The sequence below is a fragment of the Xiphophorus maculatus genome, chromosome 24, assembly GCF_002775205.1.
Source record: "Xiphophorus maculatus strain JP 163 A chromosome 24, X_maculatus-5.0-male, whole genome shotgun sequence".
Lineage (NCBI taxonomy): Eukaryota > Metazoa > Chordata > Actinopteri > Cyprinodontiformes > Poeciliidae > Xiphophorus > Xiphophorus maculatus.
Window position 1 is genome coordinate 53,703 of NC_036466.1, and position 24,657 is coordinate 78,359.

At 38.1% G+C, this 24,657-nt stretch overlaps 1 protein-coding gene across 3 annotated transcripts in view; it reads right to left on the reverse strand.

The window, feature by feature from the left end:
• LOC102233552 (E3 ubiquitin-protein ligase HECW2-like) overlaps positions 1 to 23,718 on the reverse strand; it is a 64,709-nt gene extending 40,991 nt beyond the window's left edge. For 2 of the 3 annotated variants that reach the window (XM_023329409.1, XM_023329410.1), the window contains exons 1-3: positions 23,153 to 23,718; positions 16,049 to 17,098; positions 609 to 716 (exon numbers count right to left, since the gene is read on the reverse strand). In XM_023329409.1, coding sequence (XP_023185177.1) covers positions 609 to 716; positions 16,049 to 16,454 — 514 coding nt within the window. In that variant the 5' untranslated portion in view covers positions 16,455 to 17,098; positions 23,153 to 23,718. The remainder of the gene's footprint in view (positions 1 to 608; positions 717 to 16,048; positions 17,099 to 23,152) is intronic. The other variant, XM_023329412.1, reaches the window with a different exon arrangement.
• Between the last annotated feature and the right edge of the window lie 939 nt (positions 23,719 to 24,657).

The window sequence follows — 24,657 nt, forward strand, 5'->3', positions numbered from 1 at the left end:
ATAATCTGACAGATTCAGCTGACAGACTAGAAGTAAGAGGAGCTGTCCACTCACATATTCAACCTACTGGGATAGTAACTGCTTTGGCATATTTTTAGCCTGCTGAGGATGGCTGTACTGCCCCCAGAAAAAACTCTGGCAAATAATTCATGTTAACCATGCAAGCTGGCCTTTATCTATGGAGGACCAAAACTGACATAATTTAAAATAATAAATATATAAAGCAGAAAAATATGTTTTTTGTTTTTCCTAATATTCCTATTGAATATGTTTTCAGATGTTGGTAAACTGCCACAGCAGACCATCCTGTGGGCATTTCTTAATTCTGCCTTCAAGGACTCCCAGTGGGTTCACAACTTCAGGATGTCCAGAGACCTTCACCTTTCTGGAGCAGGAAACACAACCCAAATGCACTGATGGCACATTAATTAAAAACAATGTTGCTGATGTTCTTGTAGCACTGGCCATGCAAGGACAATCTCTATATTACTGGTTTTAAATAACTAAATAAATTTGATTATTTCTCATCTGATCATATTCAACTAAACTGTATTCCTTCTAATCGGTGTAGTTCTCATTTTAATCAAGTCTCTCATGTCCTCACTTACCCTCCATGAAATAGGGCTCAGGCTCCAGTCTCCACAAAACCTGTCCTTTTTGAGTACCATTTACTCCACGGTTCTTGGACTCCCAGACGTTGGCCACACATGTCTCATCTGTAAAAAACACAATGTAATTTATTAAAAAGCTGTATTTTAAGTGCAGAAATCCTGGATTATAACATTTATTACAATAAGCAAACTGTCAAATGGACTCCTGATTTTTACTAAACTTAAAAAAACAAAAAAAAGAAAGTTCATTCATTTATATTTGGTTTTATAAAGCCTGATAAAACTCCGGTGTCTATCTGTTTACCTTCATAGATGGGCCATAAACATTAAAACTTAAATATTAAAACTTTGGGAATACATATTTGGCATTTAGCTGGTCATGCACTAAGCAGAGGGATTACATTTCTCCCTGCCGTATAAATCTAGACCCTCCATTCCCTTTCACGTACTTATCCTCTTCCATACATATTAACATTTTAGATCACAATGATAAAGGTTTTGATAAATTGTGTGGATGTATCACTATATAGGTTTTGTTTACTATACAAATCTTGAACGCTTGTTAAAAATGCTGAATTAGTTTAAGTTTTGGTTTACAAAACAATTTTCAGTAAAACTGATTTCTACAAAATAATGACAAATAAAAAAATTAAACATAAAATAAGTGACTGGCTAATTATTAACCCCCTATAAAGTGACTGACATAATTCAACAGAATAGAGTTTGCCAAAAGACGTGTGGGAGCCTTCATGGTCAAGTCCAAGAAAGCTCTTTGGTCTGATGAGACTAAAATTGAGGCGTTTGGCTCTCAGATAAAATGCTATGGTTGGAGGAAAATACATCACCACAAACACACCATCCAGCTTGAACAGCTTTCCAAGGAAGAATGGAGTTAAATTGCAGGGTGTAGATGTGCTAGCCTTATTGGACACACACACACACACTTAATGGAGTGGCCAGGACAAAGTCCCGATTTCAGTCCCAGAAAATATCAATGGGAAGAACTGTAGACGTCTATGAGCAAGCAGGACAACAAACCTGACATACCTTCTAACAGTTCTGTCAAGAGGAATGGGTTAAAATTCTGGCAAATTGTTGAGAAGCTTATAAAAGAATGTTTTACCCAATAATTCTATATGTTGTTGGAAATAGTTTAATTATGCTAATTTTAATTTTGTTTAACTTTGGCGCATGTTGAAATATTAGACTGATCATGATTATTTTGAGTAGGCCTCAATTTAGGTTAGATTTGGACTCATGGTTTAATCAATACATAACTTAATCAGTAGAATTTTTTTCTTAGATATAATTTGATTAAAATTAGTCTAATCATAGTTTTTTTTATATTAGAGCACATTCTTAAGAGTGTATAAGTCATATATTCATCTGAAAAATGTATTGAATGTAACAGATGTTTTGGTATTGAAACTGCTAATGTTTGTTTTATAGGAGTTTGAAGATATTATATGGAACATGTATTAATTTTGATAATCAAAATCGGCTGTTTGATGTGTTGGGTCTATTTTAGTTCCTAACCTGCAAGGAATCAACCAGAGACACAAATTACATTTCTGTAGAAGAGGGGAGCAGACGCGGAGAACCGCCGTCAAACACTGTCTGTGATCAACTCCGCCGGCTCTTTGTCCCCAACTGCTTTTTATTATGATTACAAGGAAGGAGGATGGGCTTTTTCACACAGTCACACAAAGAATTGACCAACGACCTTTACTACAGGATATTCTGGAACCTTCTGTGGACATGCCTCATACAAGGGCACGAGGCTGACCGTTACCAATCAGTTTCACAGGAAGGTGTAAACGTTTCTAGCCTCCAGGCAAACATCAGTTTAAACTGTTAATAGTGTATCACGGAAGAAAAGAAGTCAAGTAAACAACACACAAAATAATAATATGAAAACATAACCTTTCAAATAAACTCACAAGTAAATGAACTTAGATAATTTTTCTAACATGATGCACTGGGTAAGAGGAGAGATCAGGAGAGCTCTGTGCAGTCCAGGAAACACTTTGAGGCAGTTTGAAAGGATGAAAAACATGAATAGCTGATAAACTTCGGTCCTGCTTTCATTCCGTATGAAATGAACATATCTATTGTTTCTACCCTGGGAAAGTGTGCAGGGAGGATAGCTTAGACAGCGGATAAATTCATCCCTGGCCTTGGTAATACCTGCATGGTCTCTGGTGTACAAAAAGCACGTAATGATGTGGTGCTGTTTGTGTGCAGGAGAGACCACCTCTGAACAGTGCGTCAAAATGCATCAGACAGTAAAGAACCCGCATTGACATAAAAGTAATTGAGCTAAAACAGAAAGTCAGATCACTGGGGTGGAACTGTCTTTTAACTGCTGCACTCAGTGGTCTCTGAAGAAGCGTCTCCGTATTTTGCATTTTTCTAAGGTAATTAATGTTTCCTTTCTGGCTTTGGTATCTGATGACCATGTTGAGCTATTGGTGTGATTTTATGCATTTGATTGTTTGAAGAAATTCTGGTTGATTGCGAATTTTAACAGTGACTGTTGTCTGTGGTTTCACTTTTACACACGACATCAATGGACCTGGGGAGACGAGATAACAACGAACAACAGGCAGAAAATGTCTCGTTTTCTCAACAACATATGTATGTGTATGTCAGAGGTTGCGTTAACGGAATATTTTCCATATTTAACCGTATTATTTGGGGGGGGGGGGGGGAACGATGGAAAAATGTGAAGCCCGTCCATCATTTTGAGAGGTAATGATTAACACCCTTGACTGGTGCACATGGGCAGACATTATAGACTTTATGCAAAGAGTTCATTTCAGAGGAAACTAAAATCAATCAATAAAAAGATCCTTTCTGAATATTATCTCATGGACACTGAACTAAATGCGTCTTTCTTTTTTCTTTTTTTTTAAGAACTTACATTTTTATTATTTTTACAGAGCAATAATACAGCCATATACCGATGGTACATAACACAAGTGTTCACAATATGACGTTTTCCATAAAATAAACATCTTGGCATGATATCTTACAACCTCAGCATCACATTTGTAGACTCCTCACCATACAACATTAAAATAAGGATACATTTTGGGCAGGATAGCTAAACATCATATGCCAAGAGACACACTTGTTGGGCTTATTTACATCAACAGAGCTTCTGCTGGCCCCCTGCTGGCTAAAAGTGGTTTTTTGAAGTCTTAATGAGTAGGTTATCTGTTCCATTTTATACAATTCCCTTACTTTTTGAATTCATAAGTCGTAGGAAGGTGGCTCCAACTGCATCCACCTGATTGTAATGCATTTCAGGGCTGCTGTAAAAAGGACATTTAACAGATATACTTTGGCCCGTCCTTGCAAACCATCTGGTATAATACCAAGTAACGCAACTGTAACATCCTTTGGTATAACTTCTGGGAAGATTTGGTTTATAGCCCTGTACACCTCATCCCAAAAGTTTTGAAGTTTGGGGCATGACCAAAAAATGTGTGTATGATTAGGGACCGCGGAGCCACAGTTTCTCCAACACAAGCTTGGTACTTTAGGATCCATCTTTGAAACTACATCTGGGGTCCTGAAATATCTGCTAATAATTTTCCATTTATATTCCCGCCACGTATTTGAGTTTGTAACTCTATGTGCCTCAGTCCAGACTTCCTCCCATGTTTCGTCAGAGATTCTTTTGGCCGTCTCTGCCTCCCATCTTTGTTTTGTCCAAGTGGGTTCGTTAAGGTTCATTGACAGAAATACACTATATAACTTTGTTATCAATTTTTTATCTCCTCCCCCTTTCTGGTAATGGATTAGGAGGTTTTCTGTTGGTGTGGGATTTAGTACTCTTTCCCAGTCCCTGTGTGCAGACAAAAAAGAGCGCAACTGTAAATATCTAAAGAAATCATTTTTCTGGAGATGAAAATTCCTACATAACTCTTCAAATGACATAAAGGCTGTTCCTGTCGATCAACTGATGAAGAAATGTAAGCCCCTGTTCAGCCCATTTAGAAAAATTTTGTCTAAGAAATTGGGTGTGAAAGATTTAATATGTCCAATGCTTGTTAATATTGATAAACCTCTTGGTAGCTTGAAAGAAATTCGCACTTTGTTCCAAATGTTAAGTGTGGTTTTAGTCCACAATGGCAGTTCCTTTACTGGAATATCTAAAAATGGCTTTAATACCTTTAATGGTACTGAGGACTTGGCTTGCTCAATGCTCAGCCATCTTGTTTGAGAATCTGTTGGATCCATGAAATTAAAGGCTTTAACTGAGCTGCCCAGAAATAGTATTTCAAAACAGGAAGATTGAGACCCCCTTCCGTCTTACTTCTTTGTAGTGTTTTATATTTTATGCGAGGGCGCTTGCTTTGCCATATGAATTTTGATATAATTTTATCCAATTCAACAAACATGGACTTTGGTATGCCAACTGGTAACATCTGGAATAAATACAATAATCTGGGTAACAGATTCATACGAATGGTTTCAATGCGACCGAGGAGGGACAAAGGCAATGTGACCATCGCTCTAGGTCATTTTTAATTATATCCAGTGTTTTGCTGTAATTGGCATGATACAAATCATTTAATGAGAGAGGAATATTGATGCCTAGGTATTTAATGCCCTCCCTTGGCCACCTGAAGCCGCTCTGTTGTTTAACCCCCAGTGGAATGTTGCTATTGACATCCATTGCCTCAGTCTTATCAACATTTATTTTATAACCAGAAAAATGTCCATAAACAGAAATCATTTCCCTCAGACGTGGTATTGATGATGTAGGATCAGACAGATTCAGAAGTACATCATCTGCGTAAAGAGATATTTTATGTTCCTCTGTGCCAATCAAAATCCATTTAATTTCATTATTGTCCCTAATAAGCTGGGCTAATGGGTCGATACTAATTGCAAACAAAAGAGGTGACAAAGGACAGCCTTGCCTGCATCCGCGCTCCAGTTTGAAACTTGCTGACCTGAAACCATTAACTCTTACAGCCACTTGTGGGGATGAATATAATGTATGTATCCAATCTATAAACTTGGGCCCAAATTTAAATCTCTTTAATGTTTGAGTAAGGTATTTCCATGACACGCGATCAAAAGCCTTTTGGGCATCTAAAGATATTACAGCTGTCATAGCTTTCTTTTCTTTTTGGTGAGACATAATATTCAATAAACGACGCAGATTATTTCCATAGTGTCTCCCGACAATGAATTCGGTTTGATCTGGATGTATGATTTGATTTATTATGACATTTAATCGTCTCGCCAGAATACCAGTTAGAATGCGTACGTCCCCATTAAGCATCGATAATGGTCTATATGACCCACAGTCAGTGGGATCCTTACCTTCTTTATGCAAAACAACTATTGTGGCATCAGACCAGGATGGCGCCATTGTTTTAGTTTCTAAAGAAAAGTGGTATGCTTCCAATAAAAGTGGAGTAACGATGTCTATGAAACATTTATAGAATTCATTTATGAAACCATCAGGACCAGGACTCTTATTATTTTTAAGGGATGAGATAACGTTTTTAATTTCTTCTTCTTGAATTGGCTTATCTAATTGTTTAGCTACAATATCGGATAATTCAGAAATATTTATATTTTGTAAGTAGTCTGCTATCTTACTCTCATTACCGCAAGTGTCAGTGTCTCGGTATAAAACCTTGTAAAATTCTGCAAATGTTTAACCAATATCTTTTGGTTTTAAGATGGATTTATTGCCCGATTTCAGCTTATGAACTACATTTGAGGACTGTTGTTTTTTAAGTCGGAAGGCCAAAAGTCTGCTCACTCTATTTCCATTTTCATAATACTGTTGCTTGGCAAAACGAAGGTTACCTTCTATCTTTTCTGAAAGTAAATCTTGGAGCTCTCTGCATGATGTATTCAAATCATTCAGAATCCTGGATGCTCTAGTCTTTTTATGTTGGAGATCCAGTTCCCGAATTCTATCTTCTAAATATTTCTGTTTGGCTGCCTTTTGTCTTTTTTTTGCTGTCGTGTAGGAGATGATGCTACCTCTTAAATAGGCCTTTGCACAGTCCCACAACATAATAGGAGATGTTTCAGGGGTATTGTTTATATCCAAATAATTTTTTAGGTCTAATTTAACAAATTCAACAAATTCTTTGTCATTAAGAAGGCAGGCATTAAGTCTCCATTGCTTAAATGATGGTGTCAATCCTATATTCCACTTGAGAGTAACAGGTGCATGGTCAGAGATTGTGATGGGCAATATTGTGATATCCTCAAGTCTGTGTAGCTCGGCCTTGGCAGTAAAAAAGTAATCTATTCGTGAGTAAGATGCATGCCGGTTTGAGTAAAATGTGAAATTTCTGTCCTTTGGGAATTTGGATCGCCATATATCCACTAATCCAGCTTCCACAGACATATTTTTAAGCATTTTACCCATCTTAGATATGGGGGTTCGAGAGGCTGGGTGCCTATCTATATTTGACAATACACAGTTAAAATTCCCCCCCCCATAATCAGTAGACCAGAGCTGTATTCTGCAATCATATTGAAAACTGACTTAATAAACCCTGGTACATCTTCATTAGGGGCATAGACATTTACAAAGGACACTGATGTTCCATCAATTATCCCATTTACCAATATAAATCTACCCTCCTTGTCCTTATGTACTAACGTTTCAGTAAAGTTAATTTGCCTATGTATTAATATAGCAACACCCCTTTTCCTACCAGAGCAATGTGACGAATAGTAAACTTTATCAGCCCAAGACTTATTTAATTTTGTATGTTCCACATCTGATAGGTGTGTTTCTTGTAGGAGTGCTACTTGATATTTTGATTGTCTGAGTTGCAGCAATACTTTTTTTCTTTTGGTTGGACTATGCAAACCCTTCACGTTAAAACTTGTTACCGTTAGTGTACTCATAACTGAGTTAATTTAAAAACATATATGTGATAGTATTGTGTTGGAGGCAGAGACGGCCATTTGACGGATGGGACCAAACTTGAGTAACATGGACGCTGAACACCAAGATGATGCAATAAACTAAAAATAGTAAGGCTTTGCTGTACAATATTGTCAAAACTAAGATTCAAATGCTCTGCTTTTTTAGATGCAAAAGGATCCTCGGGGAACAGAAGGATCAAAATGCAGAAAACACAATTAAAAATGTGCATTGCTAACATAATGCAAGGTAGTGGGTTTAAGTCCCTAGCCACTATAAAAAGCGGCAACAAACACAACCGAAAAAGGGTTGGATGTGTGCAAAAACAAAAAAAAATTAAGAGTGTGGAAGTTCAGGCTCCTGCACGAGAGCATAAGTATGTGTACTTTAACAACAACTTAAAATCTACTAGTAATATTAATACAACTTAATTATGACTAATTATGACTTAGTAATTTAACAAGGTTAGAAGTGACAATGTTACGCACCTTTCAAAAGTACTAGTTTAGATAAGTGGCATTGCCGAACATAAACACAGTTAGTATTTAAGCAGTTTCAGTTCCTGTTATTGCAGCGGGGATGGTATTCCATATGTAGTACATGGCCTTCACGGGGTCCCGAAACTCCTTACTGTCCTCTTTGTATGTGATTTTGAGTCTTGCTGGATAAAGTAATCCGAAGCGCACATCGCTCCGTCCCCGTAAAGCTTTCCGTGCATCAGAGAAGGCGGCGCGCGCCTTGGCGACACAAGGTGGTGTAATTCGGGAAGATGGCGATCCTTTGTCCCTGACCTGAGTGAAGTTGGCCCCCCCACCTTCTTCAAATTAGACAAAATTGGTGTCAATCAACTCGGCTACGTTTGTGCTGGTTTGTGCAGCAAAAATTTTCTTTTGTGCCGCTATCATTTTAAAGATATAAAGAAATGTTTTTAGAGGTCATCAAAGGTCAACCAGCCCCCCACCTTCTTCAAATCAGACGAAATGGGTGTCAATCAACTTGGCTACGTTTGTGCTGGTTTGTGCAGCAAAGATTTTTGTTTGTGCTGCTTCAGTTTTGAAGATATTAAGAAATGTTTTAGAGGTCATCAAAGGTCAACCAGCCCTCTTAATATCTTTAAAATGATAGCTGCACAAATGAAAATCTTTGCTGCACGAACCAGCACAAATGTAGCCGAGTTGATTGACACCCATTTCGTCTGATTTGAAGAAGGTGGGGGGGCTGGTTGACCTTTTGACCTTTACCCTTTCCTTAATATCTTCAAAACCGAAGCAGCACAAACGAAAATCTTTGCTGCACAAACCAGCACAAACGTAGCCGAGTTGATTGACACCAATTTTGTCTAATTTGAAGAAGGTGGGGGGGCCAACTTCACTCAGGTTTTACACCGGTAGGTCAGCGGGGCTTTGTCCCTGGCTCTTCTCAGGGTGTCAGCGGCGTCTCCATCATAATGCAGCTTGGCGATGATCACACGGGTCTTTCTCCGTCTCTTGGTTTTGTCAGAGCAGCTGTTCGGTGTGAACGATCGACTTTTACATCCAGGTGTTGTGCGCAATTCTGTTCCCCTGCGAAAATCTGTTCCCCCTGTGTCGGGAGCGCGCATTGCAGCCAGAGAGGCGGATCTGACCATTTTCACGGCGCTTCTGATCGATTTCTCGGTAAAAACAACTCAGTTAATCATGTCAAGCTTGTAACATTTAGTTTAATCGGCAACTGTTGTTTACAAAATTGTAAAAATAATTAAATAATCGAGGTCTTTTTACGCTGTTTTGTGTTATTTTAAAGGCCAAGAGAATCGGTCTTTTTCCAACTTTTGTCACTTCCGCTTGACAGAAATAAAAGTCAGTCACCAAAACACAATTTTTCAACACGTTGTGTGTATTTATAATTTTTCATTGCTGATATAAGAGGATGGCTGAAAGCATGGCACAAAAATTAAGACTTCCTGAAAAGACGAGAGCGTGGACTTTCTGGTAAATCCTGTTCTAATGTAAAATATGACAGATTACTGGATTAAATAAATTTCTAGTATACTACAGGCTATCACACATAATTTTTGAGAATTTGGCAACAGTTGCTCTTTATTCCCAAACGTTATAGGGGGAGGAGAGGAGAGAATGGATATTTCAGCTGCCTGAAATAATCTGTTCCCCCTCCATAACATGGGAACAAATTAATTCAGCAACAAGTCTTTAACTGTGTTTATTCCTTTCATTATCAATAATAAATTCTGTAAGTTTGAAAACATTTGCTCTGTATTTGCCAGAGTTATGGGGGGAGGAGGAGAGAAAATTGATATTTCAGCTGCCTGAAATAAACCGTTCCCCCTCCATAACATGGGAACAAATTAATTTACCAACAAGTCTTTAACTGTGTTTATTCCTCTTAACATCAACAATAAATCCTGTGAATTTGGTAGCATTTGCTCATTATTTGACAAAGTTATAAGGGGGAACCATATATTTCAGCTGCCTAAAATAATCCGTTCCCCCTCCATAAAATAAGGAAAAAATAAGCAAATCCTGTGAATTTTGAAACTGTTGGTCATTATTTGTGTATATATCGTTTGAAGCAATTAATTATTTGATATTTTGAATTCTAAGATGGTTATAATAAATATTACTGTTGATTTGATGATCTCTATGTAATGTATGTTCTGTTTAAATGTTTATCTTCCAAGTTACAAATATTTTGCAGATATTACATTTAACAATGCACCTTACAATATAAACACATATGGTGTTTTCTAGAAAGTCAAAAATCACGTGGTGCTGCTCCTCCAGTCAATTATGCAAATGTGCAGGTGTTGGGCAGATTGTTCATCACGTTTTGCTTTAAGTTAAGCCAACTATTTCAGTAAGTCGACACTTTTCTTAAATATGGACAGTGTGGAATATGAAATGCTCTTTAACTATAAAGTTAAAGGCGAATATCCACCGCAGTCAACGAAGCAAAGAAAATATGTCATTCGAAGGAAAGCCTCGTCGTACAAGATTGAAGGTAATTATCTTTATCTTCTAGAGTGATGCATTGACAGTAACCTCTACTTTAATACAAATAGTGGAATGCATAAGTTATCTAAAAACAGATAACACTCAATGTTTTTTTGTTATTGATTTACTGCTGCATTTATTTTCGATTAATATGTGTGCACACACGAACGTTACTCCACGTTATAATGCAGGAATAACGCACACTGTTCTTGACTGCAGTTGTTATTCATGTGAATTACACTTTTACTCCAGTTCTATTTCTAAGTTGTATTGTAGAAAGATTCCCGTACTTCTACATTCATCAATAAAAGAAACAAAATCTAGCAAAGTGGACAATTGTGAATAAAAACCATTACTCACAGATGAACCCAATGAATTATGAAATAATTCTGGGAACCAACAATCAACACCACCACTGGACTTTAGTGGTAATAAATGTTTTTAAACTCTAAAAACAATTTATATCATACTTATCTCTTAGACAAAAACCACATGAAAACTGTGGAATGCCCACTTTCTAGGTGATCTACCCACAAGACAAAAAGTCTTTGTTCTTGAATCCACTGGGGGAATCAAAACAAGACATCCAGAAAGGTTTGCAAATCACAAGGTATGGTTAAAAATGTACGTTTAACTCAAGTATGAAAATCAAATAAAGTTGTTCTTATTAATATATCTATATTTACAGGGCATTTATGAGGAAGAAGGGGTGCAATGTCTCACGTTGGACATGTGACAGCATTCAAAACAACAAGATAGTTCATCATGTGGTGTATTTTCACTGAAGGTTTCAGACATATTGTCACACAGTGTATGACTTTAGGATTTTGATATATATTTTGAGACATGTACAGTGAATTACTTTCTTTGTTACTTAAATTTAAAGACATTAAATGAAGCTGTTCATTTCAGTTTGCAGAAAAAATCCTATAAAAAGAGGTTGTGGATTTTCCTGTTTCCAGAGAGGCGGATAAGTCTCCACAGCCTGGGACTTACCCTTAACATTAATATTCTTATTTTCAGTGTTTATGATAATTGTTATCATGATTACTATTATTTGTATGTTTGGCTAAAACATCTGTACTTAGTCAAACTTAAAACATTAACATGGACTCTGAAAACATTTATTTAAGGAAATTGTTTGTCTACAAATTAATAAGTACAATCATTTTATGTTCTATATTTTTTTTCATAAATGACTGTGTTGGTGCTTAGCACATCCTGTGTAATAGTTTTATACACACACAAATATATACGGTCACGACTGTACATGTATAATCGTGTGTGTGTGTGTGTTTTTATACTTTTGTTGTTAACAGAGGACCTAAAAGACTTGTGTCACTTCTGTGGAGAGATGGAAAGTGACCCGGATGTGAACTGGGTAGGAAAGTTTTTAGAATTATTCAAAGACTTAGTGTTAGTAAACTAAATAAAGAGGACAAGTTTTATCTAATCTTATCTTGCGTCAACAAGCTATGATATGATCCTCCAGCAGTTGGAATATAAGGGAATCTAAAATGATTGATTGTATATTGTAATTGTAAAGACATATTTTTCAAAAAACCCCTGATATTTTTGGTTTCTTTCCTAGATCCAGTGACGTGTCTGAGGTGGTTCCATCATGCATGTGTGGGAAGCCCACCAACTGGAAAAACTTATCACTGCTTTGCCTGTTTGCCTTAGTTTGCCTTTGTTCCTGAGTTTGCTGTGGTGTGCTTGTTTATATATGTTGTTTAATGGTTAATAAATTACATTTTGAAAACCGTTTGATATTTATACTTACAAGATTTTGATATAAGGCAGCTATGGAAAAAAGTTTAAATCCCAAGGCCCCTTATCTTTGAGAAATGAAGAGCAAATGTTTCCAAAGCAAAGCAAAGTTAAACACGTTCTTGTAAATTAATTTGTTCCCATGTTATGGAGGGGCAACAGATTATTGTAGGTGGCTAAAATATATGGTTCCCCCCTCATAACTATGTCAAATAAAGAGCAAATGTTACCAAACTTTCTTTATTTATTGTTGATGATAAGAGGAATAAACAGAGTTAAAGACTTGTTGCTGAATTAATTTGTTCCCATTTTATGGAGGGGGAACAGATTATTTTAGGTTACTAAAATATATGGTTCCCCCCTTATAACTTTGGCAAATAATGAGCAAATGTTACCAAATTCACAGGATTTATTGTTGATGATAAGAGGAATAAACACAGTTAAAGACTTGTTGGTAAATTAATTTGTTCCCATGTTATGGAGGGGGAACAGATTATTTCAGGCAGCTGAAATATCCATTCTCTCCTCTCCTCCCCCCATAACTCTGGCAAATACAGAGCAAATGTTTTCAAACTTACTTGATTTATTGTTGATGATAAGAGGAATAAACACAGTTAAAGACTTGTTGGTGAATTAATTTGTTCCCATGTTATGGAGGGGGAACAGATTATTTCAGGCAGCTGAAATATCCATTCTCTCCTCTCCTCCCCCCATAACGTTTGGGAATAAAGAGCAACTGTTGCCAAATTCTCAAAAATTATGCGTGATAGCCTGTAGTATACTAGAAATTTATTTAATCCAGTAATCTGTCATATTTTACATTAAAAAGGGATTTACCAGAAAGTCCACGCTCTCGTCTTTTCAGGAAGTCTTAATTTTTGTACCCTGCTTTCAGCCATCCTCTTATATCAGCAATGAAAAATTATAAATACACACAACGTGTTGAAAACTAAATGTTACAAGCTTGACATGATTAACTGAGTTGTTTATACCGAGAAATCGATCAGAAGCGCCGTGAAAATGGTCAAATCCGCCTCTCTGGCTGCAATGCGCGCTCCCGACACAGGGGGAACAGATTTTCGCAGGGGTACTGAATTGCGCACAACACCTGTCCATCTGGAGCGCTTCTCTGATCATTTTGGAAACCTCTTTAGGTTCGGCGGAGTTCGGCTGTTCCTCAACGCCAACTATATGGATATTTCCTCGCCTCATCCTCCCCACCATGTCCTCACACTTGTCCCATATCTTAACCAGCTCGCTCTGAAGTTCGGTGACGGTGGTCTGCAGAGTGTTTACCTCATCAGACCATGTAGACAGTCCACCTTTCACGTCTTCAATGTCCGTTTTAATTGAGGTGATTTCTGTATGGATGGCGGTGGCGTTGCTGGCTATTTCGGCCCTCACTGCGTTGATGTCAGCTCTGAGAGCGGTGAACTCTTCAGACAGCGCATTCCTCATTTCCTCCCTTATAATTTTGGAGATTTCCCCTCGTATAGAGGTTAGGATATCGGCTCTCAACTCCTCACTCATACCAGGGCTCTTGGGTTGTGGGTCTTCTGCTGCCTCGTGGCTCTGGTGTTAGCCGTTAGCTTTATCCGCCATTTAACAAGTAACGTCCACTGGAACGGAATTCTTTATAGTCCAACACCTTTATCAATCCGATTTAGGTCACAATTAGTGAGCAGTTGTGGGTTTTAAAGCGAAAATATTAATAAGCCTGCAGGAGCTCTGAAATATCCGTCTTTACTCCATCTTGGCTCACTAGCGCCCCCCTAAATGCGTCTTTCTGACCGGTGTTCTGTTTATCTGTGCTACCCGTAAATCCGTCCTACCTTGTGGTAATGCGCACATCAATGCTAAGTCACATACTGCAAATTTCTTATAAATATGTCCTACCTGTGGACGTATGTTTCATGTGTTTTATTTCATCGAAGATTACAATAAGCTTTGTTTAATTTATTTGATACCAAAATACATTGTTTTGTGGGCTATTTTGTCCCTATATTTTAAAGTATTTTAATTTAATTACACTCTTTTTTATTATTAAACTTTGCTAAATAGATGTTAGAGATACTATGTGGGATTGAAGTTGTGTAATAGCCGTGTAATATTAGTGTACATTAATCATATAATATCATTTCAGGAACACAAAGACCTGGCAGTTCAGTGACACATTGTGGCTGCGCTGCATCTGATCAAGTCTGTCATACAACAGATTAATGTACAAAAAAAGAGTTGTGGTGACCTGTATTTGTCTGTGTTTAATTTACTTCCAATAAAAATGTGTTTCTGTCTGATACTGTTTTATTCTTACAAACACCTCTGTATTTAAAATATTTTTTAACAGGTCGGATATCCTAGTAAAAGGAATAGTGCATACATCTACAGCTTTTCATTTTAAACAGGTAGGATATTCAGATGAAGGAAGTGATCTTGTGGTTTCGTCATGGATATAAATTGCTCCAATGCTAAGCTAACCATAACTCCTAAGCTTCCACTTCGGTCCCGTCATTCAATTATCATTAACACAACCCGCTATTGTTTTCTATTTGTAAACATGACAGTAGCAGTTTTGGACATGTAGCACTGACAGATAGACTTAGCTATCTATCCGTGCTATGGTAAGAAAATCTGACAAGGTAGCACTGATGGTCAGAACACCTGCAATTTAAGTGGAGTCGTTTAATTTAATTTATTATAAGTTATTGGGGCCAAAGTCAGTGGTTTTTGTTACTATGGAGAAAAACTTAGATGCATTTATCTGCTTTATGTGTGATGGGATCTGGTTTCACGGTTCAACTAGGAGAATATTAACTAAACCGCATAAAAAATGCGGCTAAATAGCCTATGTTAATGTGATTATGATTTGACGGGTAATAATAGTACATGACCGATTTTTTTTTATGTTGTCAGTCAAAATGACGGATAACAAAAAATTCTAGCACAACCTCTGGTGTGTGTGTGAATATATATATATATATATATATATATATATATATATATATATATATATATATATATATATATATATATATATATATATATATATATATATATCTCGGGATTCCCCCGGAAGAGCTGGAAGAAGTGGCCGGGGAGAGGGAAGTCTGGGCCTTCCTTCTGAAGCTGCTACCCCCGCGACCCGACCTCGGATAAGCGGAAGAAGATGGATGGATGGATATATATATATATATATATATATGTATATATATATATATACACAGTACAGACCAAAGGTTTGGACACACCTTTCTAATTCAATGGGTTTTCTTTATTTTCATGACTATTTATAAGGCAAGAATTCCCACTTACCTTATAAAGTGGGTGTGACAGGGCACACCTATGAAGAGAAAACCATTTCAGGTGACTACCTCTTGAAGCTCATCAAGAAAATGCAGAGTGTGTGCAAAGCAGTAATCACAGCAAAAGGTTGCTACTTTGAAGAAACTAGAATATAAGGGGTATTTTCAGTTGTTTTACACTTTTTTGTTTAGTGCATATTTCCAAATGTGTTATTCATAGTTTTGATGCCTTCAGTGTGAATCTACAATGTCAATAGTCATGAAAATAAAGGAAACTCATTGAATTAAAAGGTGTGTCCAAACTTTTGGTCTGTACTGTATATATATATATATATATATATACTGTATATATACTTTGCAGGTCACTGGCCCACAAGAACTGGGATTACCCACCCCTGGTTTACAGTATTCATCTGTTGCACCAAACCCTTTAGACTTAGAGTTTCAGTAGCTCACCAATGTGATAAAGGCCGATCCAATCAGTGGCATCCACTTCCTCCTTTATGTCCCATGAGATCACCAGGTGGCCTTGACCGAGAGTCAGTTGGTATGTGGACGCCGTAAGTGATGAGCGGCTTTCAGAGGTCACAAGATCTGTGTCACTATTGGCCCTCTGCAGTCCCAGGCCGGCTGATTCCAGCTGGGTCCCGGATGGCACAGCAGAGGACGACGAAGCTGAAGATCCCGCTGTTACCTGTACCGACAAACTGCTGAGGTTGTCCAGTCCCACTGTGTACGGTCGACTGAGCGGAGCACGGCGGCGCACCGCCAGCAGGTGCTCGTGGGCATTGCTGTTGGACGCCGAGGCTGTCTGTAGTGGAGGTGATGCAGAAGAGGCGGATGCAGTGGCAGCCGCTGCCATGCCCACGGCTGGGGCAGAAGAGAAAGCAGGAGGCGAAGATAGCTGTTCGTGGAAGGGGGACTGAGGGAAGTGGTGATGGTGGAGAAGGGAGGATGGGGAAGAGGAGTTAGAGGATGAGTGGTGACGGGGGCGAGGGGGGAGGACTGCGGTTGTGAGGGACGGCCGAATGGTGGAGGTTAATGGAGTGGGTTCAACAGAAAAAAAGAAGGCACTAGGAGTTGTCCGTATTTAACTGAAACTGAAGAGAATTTTATAGAAGGGAAAATCCTGCATAACCATACAGATTAGGATTTCCTAAGCAAGGAAGTCTTTGGTGCTGCTGGTATTCCTTTGGGAAAGGGAAGAGTACTCACGTTCAATTTGTTCAGATGGTCATATGGAATTAAAACTATAGGATTCTTTTCTATATCAAGCTTCATGTCAGTATTTGTTCCAGATGTCTGGCAGTGAAGAGCCAAACTGTGGCCTAACCTCAGCAAGCATGTGATTCCTCCATGACTCCATTATGGCTGGAGATCAGAATGGAGGTAGCTGAGATGGGGAATTAAGGAAAGAGAAGCAGACAAATTCAGAATTATCCAACTCTTCTGTACAGGTAGAGGAGACTGAAGACAGGGTTATCCACACAGAAAGGAAAGTAAAACCTACAGGAGAGAGGGATTGAAGGATGAAGGAAGAGAAGAAGGGACATAATCAGAATAATTCTAACAAATATTTTCAACAGACAGTAAGTCAAATCAAGCAAGAGAAATACTGCATACAGTGCTACGGGATCATGTTTTCCTAACTGGCTGAGGTTAAATCAGATTGTTTTGCGCATCAACCTGTTAATACCGTCTCCATTACATAACATGATAGTGCATTATGTTGAGGGTATGTCTTTCTTCTGGTCAGGTTGATGAGAAGACAAATGAAGTTAAACACAGGAACCATGGAAGGTCAGTTCCTCTCTAATTAGGACAAGAAGCAAAACCACATAGCCTGAACTACAAGCAGTTTAGATCAAATCTTATTTATATGTTAGAATGGCCCTGTCAAAGTTCTAACCAGTTGAAAGTACAGGGAGAGGCAGAACTCTGGGGGGGGGGGGGGGGGGGGATTAATACATATGTAAGCTACAATCAAATAAAATAAATTCTAGTCTGTGTAAGTGGATGTAAGTGGAAGCTTGTTTATTCAAAAACCTTGGAGCTGGTATGAAAAACCTGTCTGTCTCTAACAAATACTTCTCTGCTGGGTTCTCAAAGAAACATAAACCTTTGGCAACTAGTCCCTATAACCTTCTACCAAATTGTGACAATTCAACCAAGGTAGGTACCAAAACTATCCAAGGTTTCCCCCAGTGCATTGTAAGCTTGGTGGGCTCCCAGGCATGACTTGCCTTCCCACCAGGCTAAACCAGGTTTGTAGTTAACACATTGAACTGGCCAGGAGGGTGAGAGTGTCATTTATGCCATCAGGTTCTGCTACAGAAAAACATTTAAAGTTTGCGTTGAGTACAAGTGAGGGGCTTTTATACTTGATGTGTAGTATGACATATAGCTCAGAGAATAGACTTTAAAATAGGCCTACTCTTAGTTTATAAATCACTGAAAGGCTCAGCACCACAATATATTAAAGAACTGCTGTTGTTGTATCAACCTTCCAGACCCCTCAGGTCTTCTGGTTCTGCTCTGCATCCCCAGAACCAGAACCACACAAGGAGAAGCAGCATTCAGCTTCTATGCACCACAAATCTGGAACAAACTTCCAGAAAACTGCAAAACAGCTGAAACACTGACTTCCTTTAAATCTAGACTAAAAACCAGCTGGTTAGAGTTGCTTTTAATACCTAATCATGAAACATTAATCAATAATCTAATGTAGGGTTAGGGTTAGGGTTACCCTATGCAATGTTATTCACAGTGTGTTCTATAACTGGGTATTATTTTGTTTTTATTATGTAACACACTTTGAAATGCCTTGTTGCTGAAAGGAGTTATACAAATAAAATTTCATTGATTGATTGATTGATTGATTGATTGATTGATTGATTGATTGATTGATTGATTGATTGATTGATTGATTGATTGATTGATTGTGCAGTATTCTGTGGATTTTCTTTGGAAGATGTACAGTACAGACCAAAAGTTTGGACACACCTTCTCATTGAATTCAATGAGAAAGTGTGTCCAAACTTTTGGTCTGTATTGAGTACAGGGTTTGGTTTGGGTTAGGGTAAGTTTGGACACACAGTTGTTTGGACACACAGTTGTGTCCAAACTTTTGGTCTGTACTGTACGTCCCATTACATCTGGTATGAAACTAACAAATATCAGAAAAAGAACATTATATACTTAAATGGTGGAGGTAGTGTGATGTTTTGCGTTCTTGCAGGCTCTTCCAAGAACCTGCACGACCATCGATGTGTTACCGCAAGCATGCTTTGCAAGACAATGATCTAACCAACACCACAAAGTCCATCTATGAACAGCTCAAATAAAGAAAAATTTAGTTTTTGGAGTGGCCTAGTCAAAGACCATGGAAAACATTAAACATTAAAAGTAGCTGAATTAAAACAACCCTGCAATGCGAGCTAAAATTCCTCCTTAGTGATGGAGAACACTCACTGGTAGTTTTTTGGGTTTTTTTTTTTTGTAAATTCTTGATGGCATCCAGTTACTAGGCTTGGGGCAGTTACTAGTCATTAGGGGACACTAGCACATTGCTTGTATCCGAGCAATAGCCTTGACTCCATTGGTGCAGCAATGCAGCAGTTATTAACACCCCTCCTCACATATAAACACATCTGGCCAGATAAGGTTTTAAATAGCACAAGAGTGAGCTCCTCAATTTCTGCTATCTGGATGCCTTCTGATGTCACCACAATGTGCTTAAACAGTTTCTGCTTCTTCTGAAAATAACAAAACACTATAGCAAAGGAACAACTAAACCACCCCTTTTCTTTAGAAATGGAAAGTTGAAGCTCTCCAGGAGATTAAGTGTCTTTCATCCTGCACCAGGGTTAATCCAGGGAATGGTGAAGGGAAATGTAGTGTTGACAGATGGTGTGTCCTAATCCACAGCTGTAACAGTTTCAATCTGCAGATAGAGCCCTGGCTTTGTTTACATCAATCTGTCCAAAATATTTCCACTAATCAGGTTACTAGGGGAACTAGATAGAAATTAGGGGGTTTAGCATAAGAATAGAGAATGGTCTGATTAATATCAGCAAGTGGCATTTATTGTGTGATTCAGTTTCTTCAGTTGTGAGACAGAACTACCAAATAAAAGCTAAATATACCCATCTTTTCTCATACATCTATGCAAATAAGTGTTTTATTTATTTGTTTGATTATTTATGGAAAAGTTATACTCAATCTTATACAACGGGTGAAAGATGTGTCAGAAATCCAAAGACCAAAAAAAAACCCAAATAACATTTTCTACTTAATTAAAATAAAATAAAAATACAGGTGTTAATATTTCTTAATATATGTGAAGTATTATCACTGACTGTAAGAATAGTAATAAGACAAATATTATGTCCGTGATCATTCACATGATCATGAGGCACCTTTAAGTTCTTCATTAAAACTTCTTTTTACCAGAACACTTTCCTCCACGTCAGCAGTTCCCCCTCAGATGATTTGCGGTAAACTGCAAATGAAGTCATGAAGCAAATAGCTTTCTTATTGTCACTATTTTATAACCACCAGATTTGTGTAGTGCACAACTAACACTTTTGTGTCAAGTATTACTTTCCTTTTTCTTCACTTCATTAAATGCTGTTTATGTTGATTTGTACAGTAAAATTTGTGACTGTTACCTGAGATGATGTGAAAAAGTTCAATGGCTATTAGAAGTTTTGCAAAGTACTGTAAGTTAAATAGCCAAATTCTAACAAGGTAAAACTAAAATGTGAATTGGGGTTGTTGTAAACTAGTATTTTAATATCTGAGTAATTTATTGATTATTCTGACAATTAATCGAGTAATTAAATTTAAAACAATTGATAAAATAAAATATTCATAAATAAAATAGTAAAAAATTGTTAAACCAAGCTTCAAGGCAGGTAATTTGACCGGATGAATCATTCAAGGAATAATTACAGCCCTATGTGCACTGTCACTCACTTCCACAAAAATGAGAACATAATGTACACATAACACCAGTCAGTCATAAATTTCTAAAAATTCAGTTCTGACCTGGCAGGTTTGGATGCCACATTGAATCATCTTGAGTGGGTCTCCTGGAGCAGAAGTATCTGCTTTATTAAAGAATGGGAGACAAACATTGGGTTTTGCTTTTAAAACCCAATGTTTGGGTTAATTGCCATATTTTTCTGGACACTAAAAATATGAAATTTGCTCAGTCATATGACTAAAATGAATTAGAAATGCTAGCAACAGAAAGTATAGCTGTAAAAGGACTTATGAAATAGGTGTACAACCCGTTAATTTCATATACTGCATAAAATGACAAAAACTTTCAGCTCACTGTCTGACATTTAATCAGACTAAACCTTTCCTATTTTAGTTGCCGGACACTTAGGGCACTATTCCCTCACTAGGGCATGCGATTCTAAAGATCGCATGACCTAAGATGAGTATGCCCATAAAGATTTAGGAAAGCCCAGATAATGATGTCATGACTTTGAAAGCTTAATTCCCCAAATCTTAGTTCAATGGATGGAGCCACACCAGTGGATCCTTGGTTTCAATCTCCACATGCCTAAAGTTCCGCAAACTGTCTGTTTAAACAATTACCTACATTTACAAACACCATGGGAATGTTCACCCATCATACTGTTTAGAAGAAAGATAGGTTCTGTGACCCAAAGATGTGTCTTTTGTGAAATGTGTGAATTCAAATGCTGCTGAAGCTTGTAAAACACTGTCATTGTCCACATTGAAACAAGTCCTGTACAGACATGGGTGGAAAGGCCAGTCAGAAGGCAAGAAGCCACTATTCCAAGAAAAGAATAAAAAGCCAGATTGTATTTTATAAATGCAATGATGCAATCAAGAACAAAGGTATTTTTGTGGCATATATTGTGGTCTGATGAAACTATAATTTAAGTGTTTGAACTTAACCACCATTGTTATGTAAAGAAGTAGTGGGAACATCATGTTCTATGAATATTTTGCTGCATAATCAAGAGGAAGTCATGAAGCAAATTCTCAAGACTCAAGGAAATTAAATCTTGGACACAAATGAGTCTTCCACATGGACAATGTCTCTAGCAAGGAACCAAATTAGTGGCAAAGTAGCTAGAGAACAACAAAGTCCATGTTTTGGCGTGATCTCAGTACTACAGAAAATGTTTAGGGTTAGAACTGGAAGGTGTGTCAACCTGAGCATGTCTGTCAGGAGGAATGCATGGGCCAAAATTCCAGCAAACTATTGTAAAAAACCTGTGGAAAGGACCCCCAAAAACATTTGACTCAAGTGATACAATTTAAAAGGTAATGCTACGAAATAGTGAGGAAATGAATGGAAACTTACAGTATGACAAAGGCAATAAAACCTAAAAAATGTATTTCCTTATCCTGCATTTAGGAAATAGAAATAATTTTGGAAATCTTAACATTTCTTTGCATGCTTTAGTCTGATTTAATGTCAGACAGGGAGGAATAATAGCTATGTGTATCAATCTTGTTTCAAAAGTATGTTTTTCAAAATAACTCCATTATTTTCCTAAGCAGTTGCAGTGTCATGTAAGATTTGTGTAATGCCCCACCTCACAGACTGGACTGTTAACCCCCACCCAAAGTCTCCAAATAGATGTAGCGTGATTGAAGAACAATGAGGCAGTCCCGTAAGAGACAACAGTTTCCTGTCCCCAACACAACCATTCCATCCCTGTGTGCCAGTTTGTAGGCTTGGGATTAAGTGCATTCCTCTGCTCTGAATCTTACACACACCACTAACTTGTCTTTGTTAGTGAGCGTTTTACTTGTCATATAGCTTTTCTGTGCTATTCTTTAGAAAGTGCAGAAGTGTTTTTTCTTTGTATCACTTCCAACTCTATCAGTCCAAACAAGATAAAACACCGTGCTCACTATTTGAACTGGATAAAACCTTTTTTGATGACATTCCAATGAACTGAGATACACCTATACAGTCAGTGGGGACAGCTCTCTGCAGCTTTTAAAAACTTTTAAGGTTAAAATGGAAATGAATTGTGATCACTGAAAGTATATGAGCTTAAATTGGACATAATTCATTTTTCTGCAGATTTCTGTGATTGGTCTGTACTTCAAAAGTTGCAGTTTAGAATACAGGAAGTGATATACAAGACTAAATAAAAAGAGAAAGCAAGGCCTGGTCAGGTTTCTGTAAAGCTCCAATAATCTTGGATAAGAGAAAGCTGGATTGTGTTTTGAATAATACATATATTTTTTCTGCTGCCTTAAATCAGTGAGTACCATACTGGTGTGAGATGAAGAAGCACATTTTATGATGTTAGGTGCAGATCTCCACCCAGCCAATGAATGTGCTACATACATCACCTGTCAAGCTGACTTTTGCTGTTTTTGTCAGTGCTTCTTCCATTACTTCATCTGCAAGCAACGCCAACGCGGTACAAAGAACCAACAAACCAATGCAACTCGTTTTAGCTTGCAGAAACCATTAAATACTTGCCCGCAGCTCATCCAGTAAGCGAGAATCTCTTTATAATCCACAAGCTGTCATGGATGCATGAATTTCCTCACCTTTTACAGGAGGAATCAGAAGGTGCTTACAACACCCTTGGTGCGCCGAAAAGATGCCACTAATAAGTCGATCAGTCTCCAGTCATAAATGGCGGATCTCCACAGGCCCGCACATCATCGGCACCATCCTATGGTTGCAGGCGGGATGCGCGGCTCCTGAAACGGGGCACAGCCCCGCAGCATCCCGGTAGTCCGAACGGGAGCTTAAAGCAGAAACCCGCACGTCTTTAAAATATTTTTTTTGTTAGAGGTCCAGTTTTAAATCACTTTCCCCATCTCTTTCGTTTACTCCACGGTAACGTTACAAGGTTCCATGTAGGGAGGAGATGCTTTGATGTTTTATTTACGGGATCCACTTTACGTCCGCCTCCCGTTTCGGTCTACTTCAATCCCACTCATCCCCGGACTGCTTACAGCTGGAGGGACATAGCTGCTCCCGACTACATGTTCGCTTTAAAACATCTGTTTTAGGAACTTGAAAACAGCCAGGTCTTTTGTAGAAATTCATATTGTCAGAGCGGCTCAGCGTCAAAACAACGGAGCGAAAACATCCTACCTCCACTTCCACCCGGAGTTCTAAAACTGAGGGGCGCGGACTTCAACGGGTCACAAATTATGCTGCACAGTGTAAGAGAAAAAAAATAGTGTCTAAAGGGATTTTCTATTTAAGAGAAGCTACTTAAAAAAATTTTCCGTTTTGCATTTAGGAGGTTGGTATTGCTGAACTGGACTAGGCGAGTTAAAAAGTGTATTATTTCCTGTGAGGAAGCAACTTATAGCTTTTGTGTTTACGTCAGCACAGAAACCCCAGAAACACATCCTCCAGGTCTGGTCTGTACATACCACCTATTTGTTTTGACCGAAATGGTGGTAAACTAATTTTCCTGTTAGTCTGTAAAGCTACATGCTGAGCATCATGTACAGCAGCCCCCTGTGTTTCGTCTATTTGTCTGCATTTCATGTATATTTGGAATGTAGAAATCACCAGAGGTGATGAAGCTGAAGCGGACCAAACGGAGGAAGAGGACAGTTGGCTAGGATCTGATGTTTTGCTGCCGCTGCCACCTTCAGCTTCGTAAATGAAAGAATGAATGATGCTTATCTCTGGTCGGACTGTGTGATCCGGCCTGTTCGTATTTCTATAGCTCTGTGTCTGGTCTGGTCTTCGTCCGGCGCTGCCTCAGAGTGCCATCAGCATTTCAAAGAGCTTCCAGTGGTGTCAATCTGATGTTTCTCTCACCGTTTTTCGCTCCCGCAGTAGCAGGGTTTAGGCGTTGTGTGGGAAGCCATTCAGATTCACCTCACTGTTTGTTAATCTATTTAATTATAGCCAACAGTGACAGTGTGGCATTATCTAAAATGACAGCAGTCAAACGCAATATGATAAACAACTCAGGTAAACTTGACCCTCCTGTGTTTACTCTGTGGATTCCAGAACAGAATGGACCAAAACGCTTAATCAATCCAGCAGGTGAAAAAATGGCGACCCCCATGGGTGAAAAATA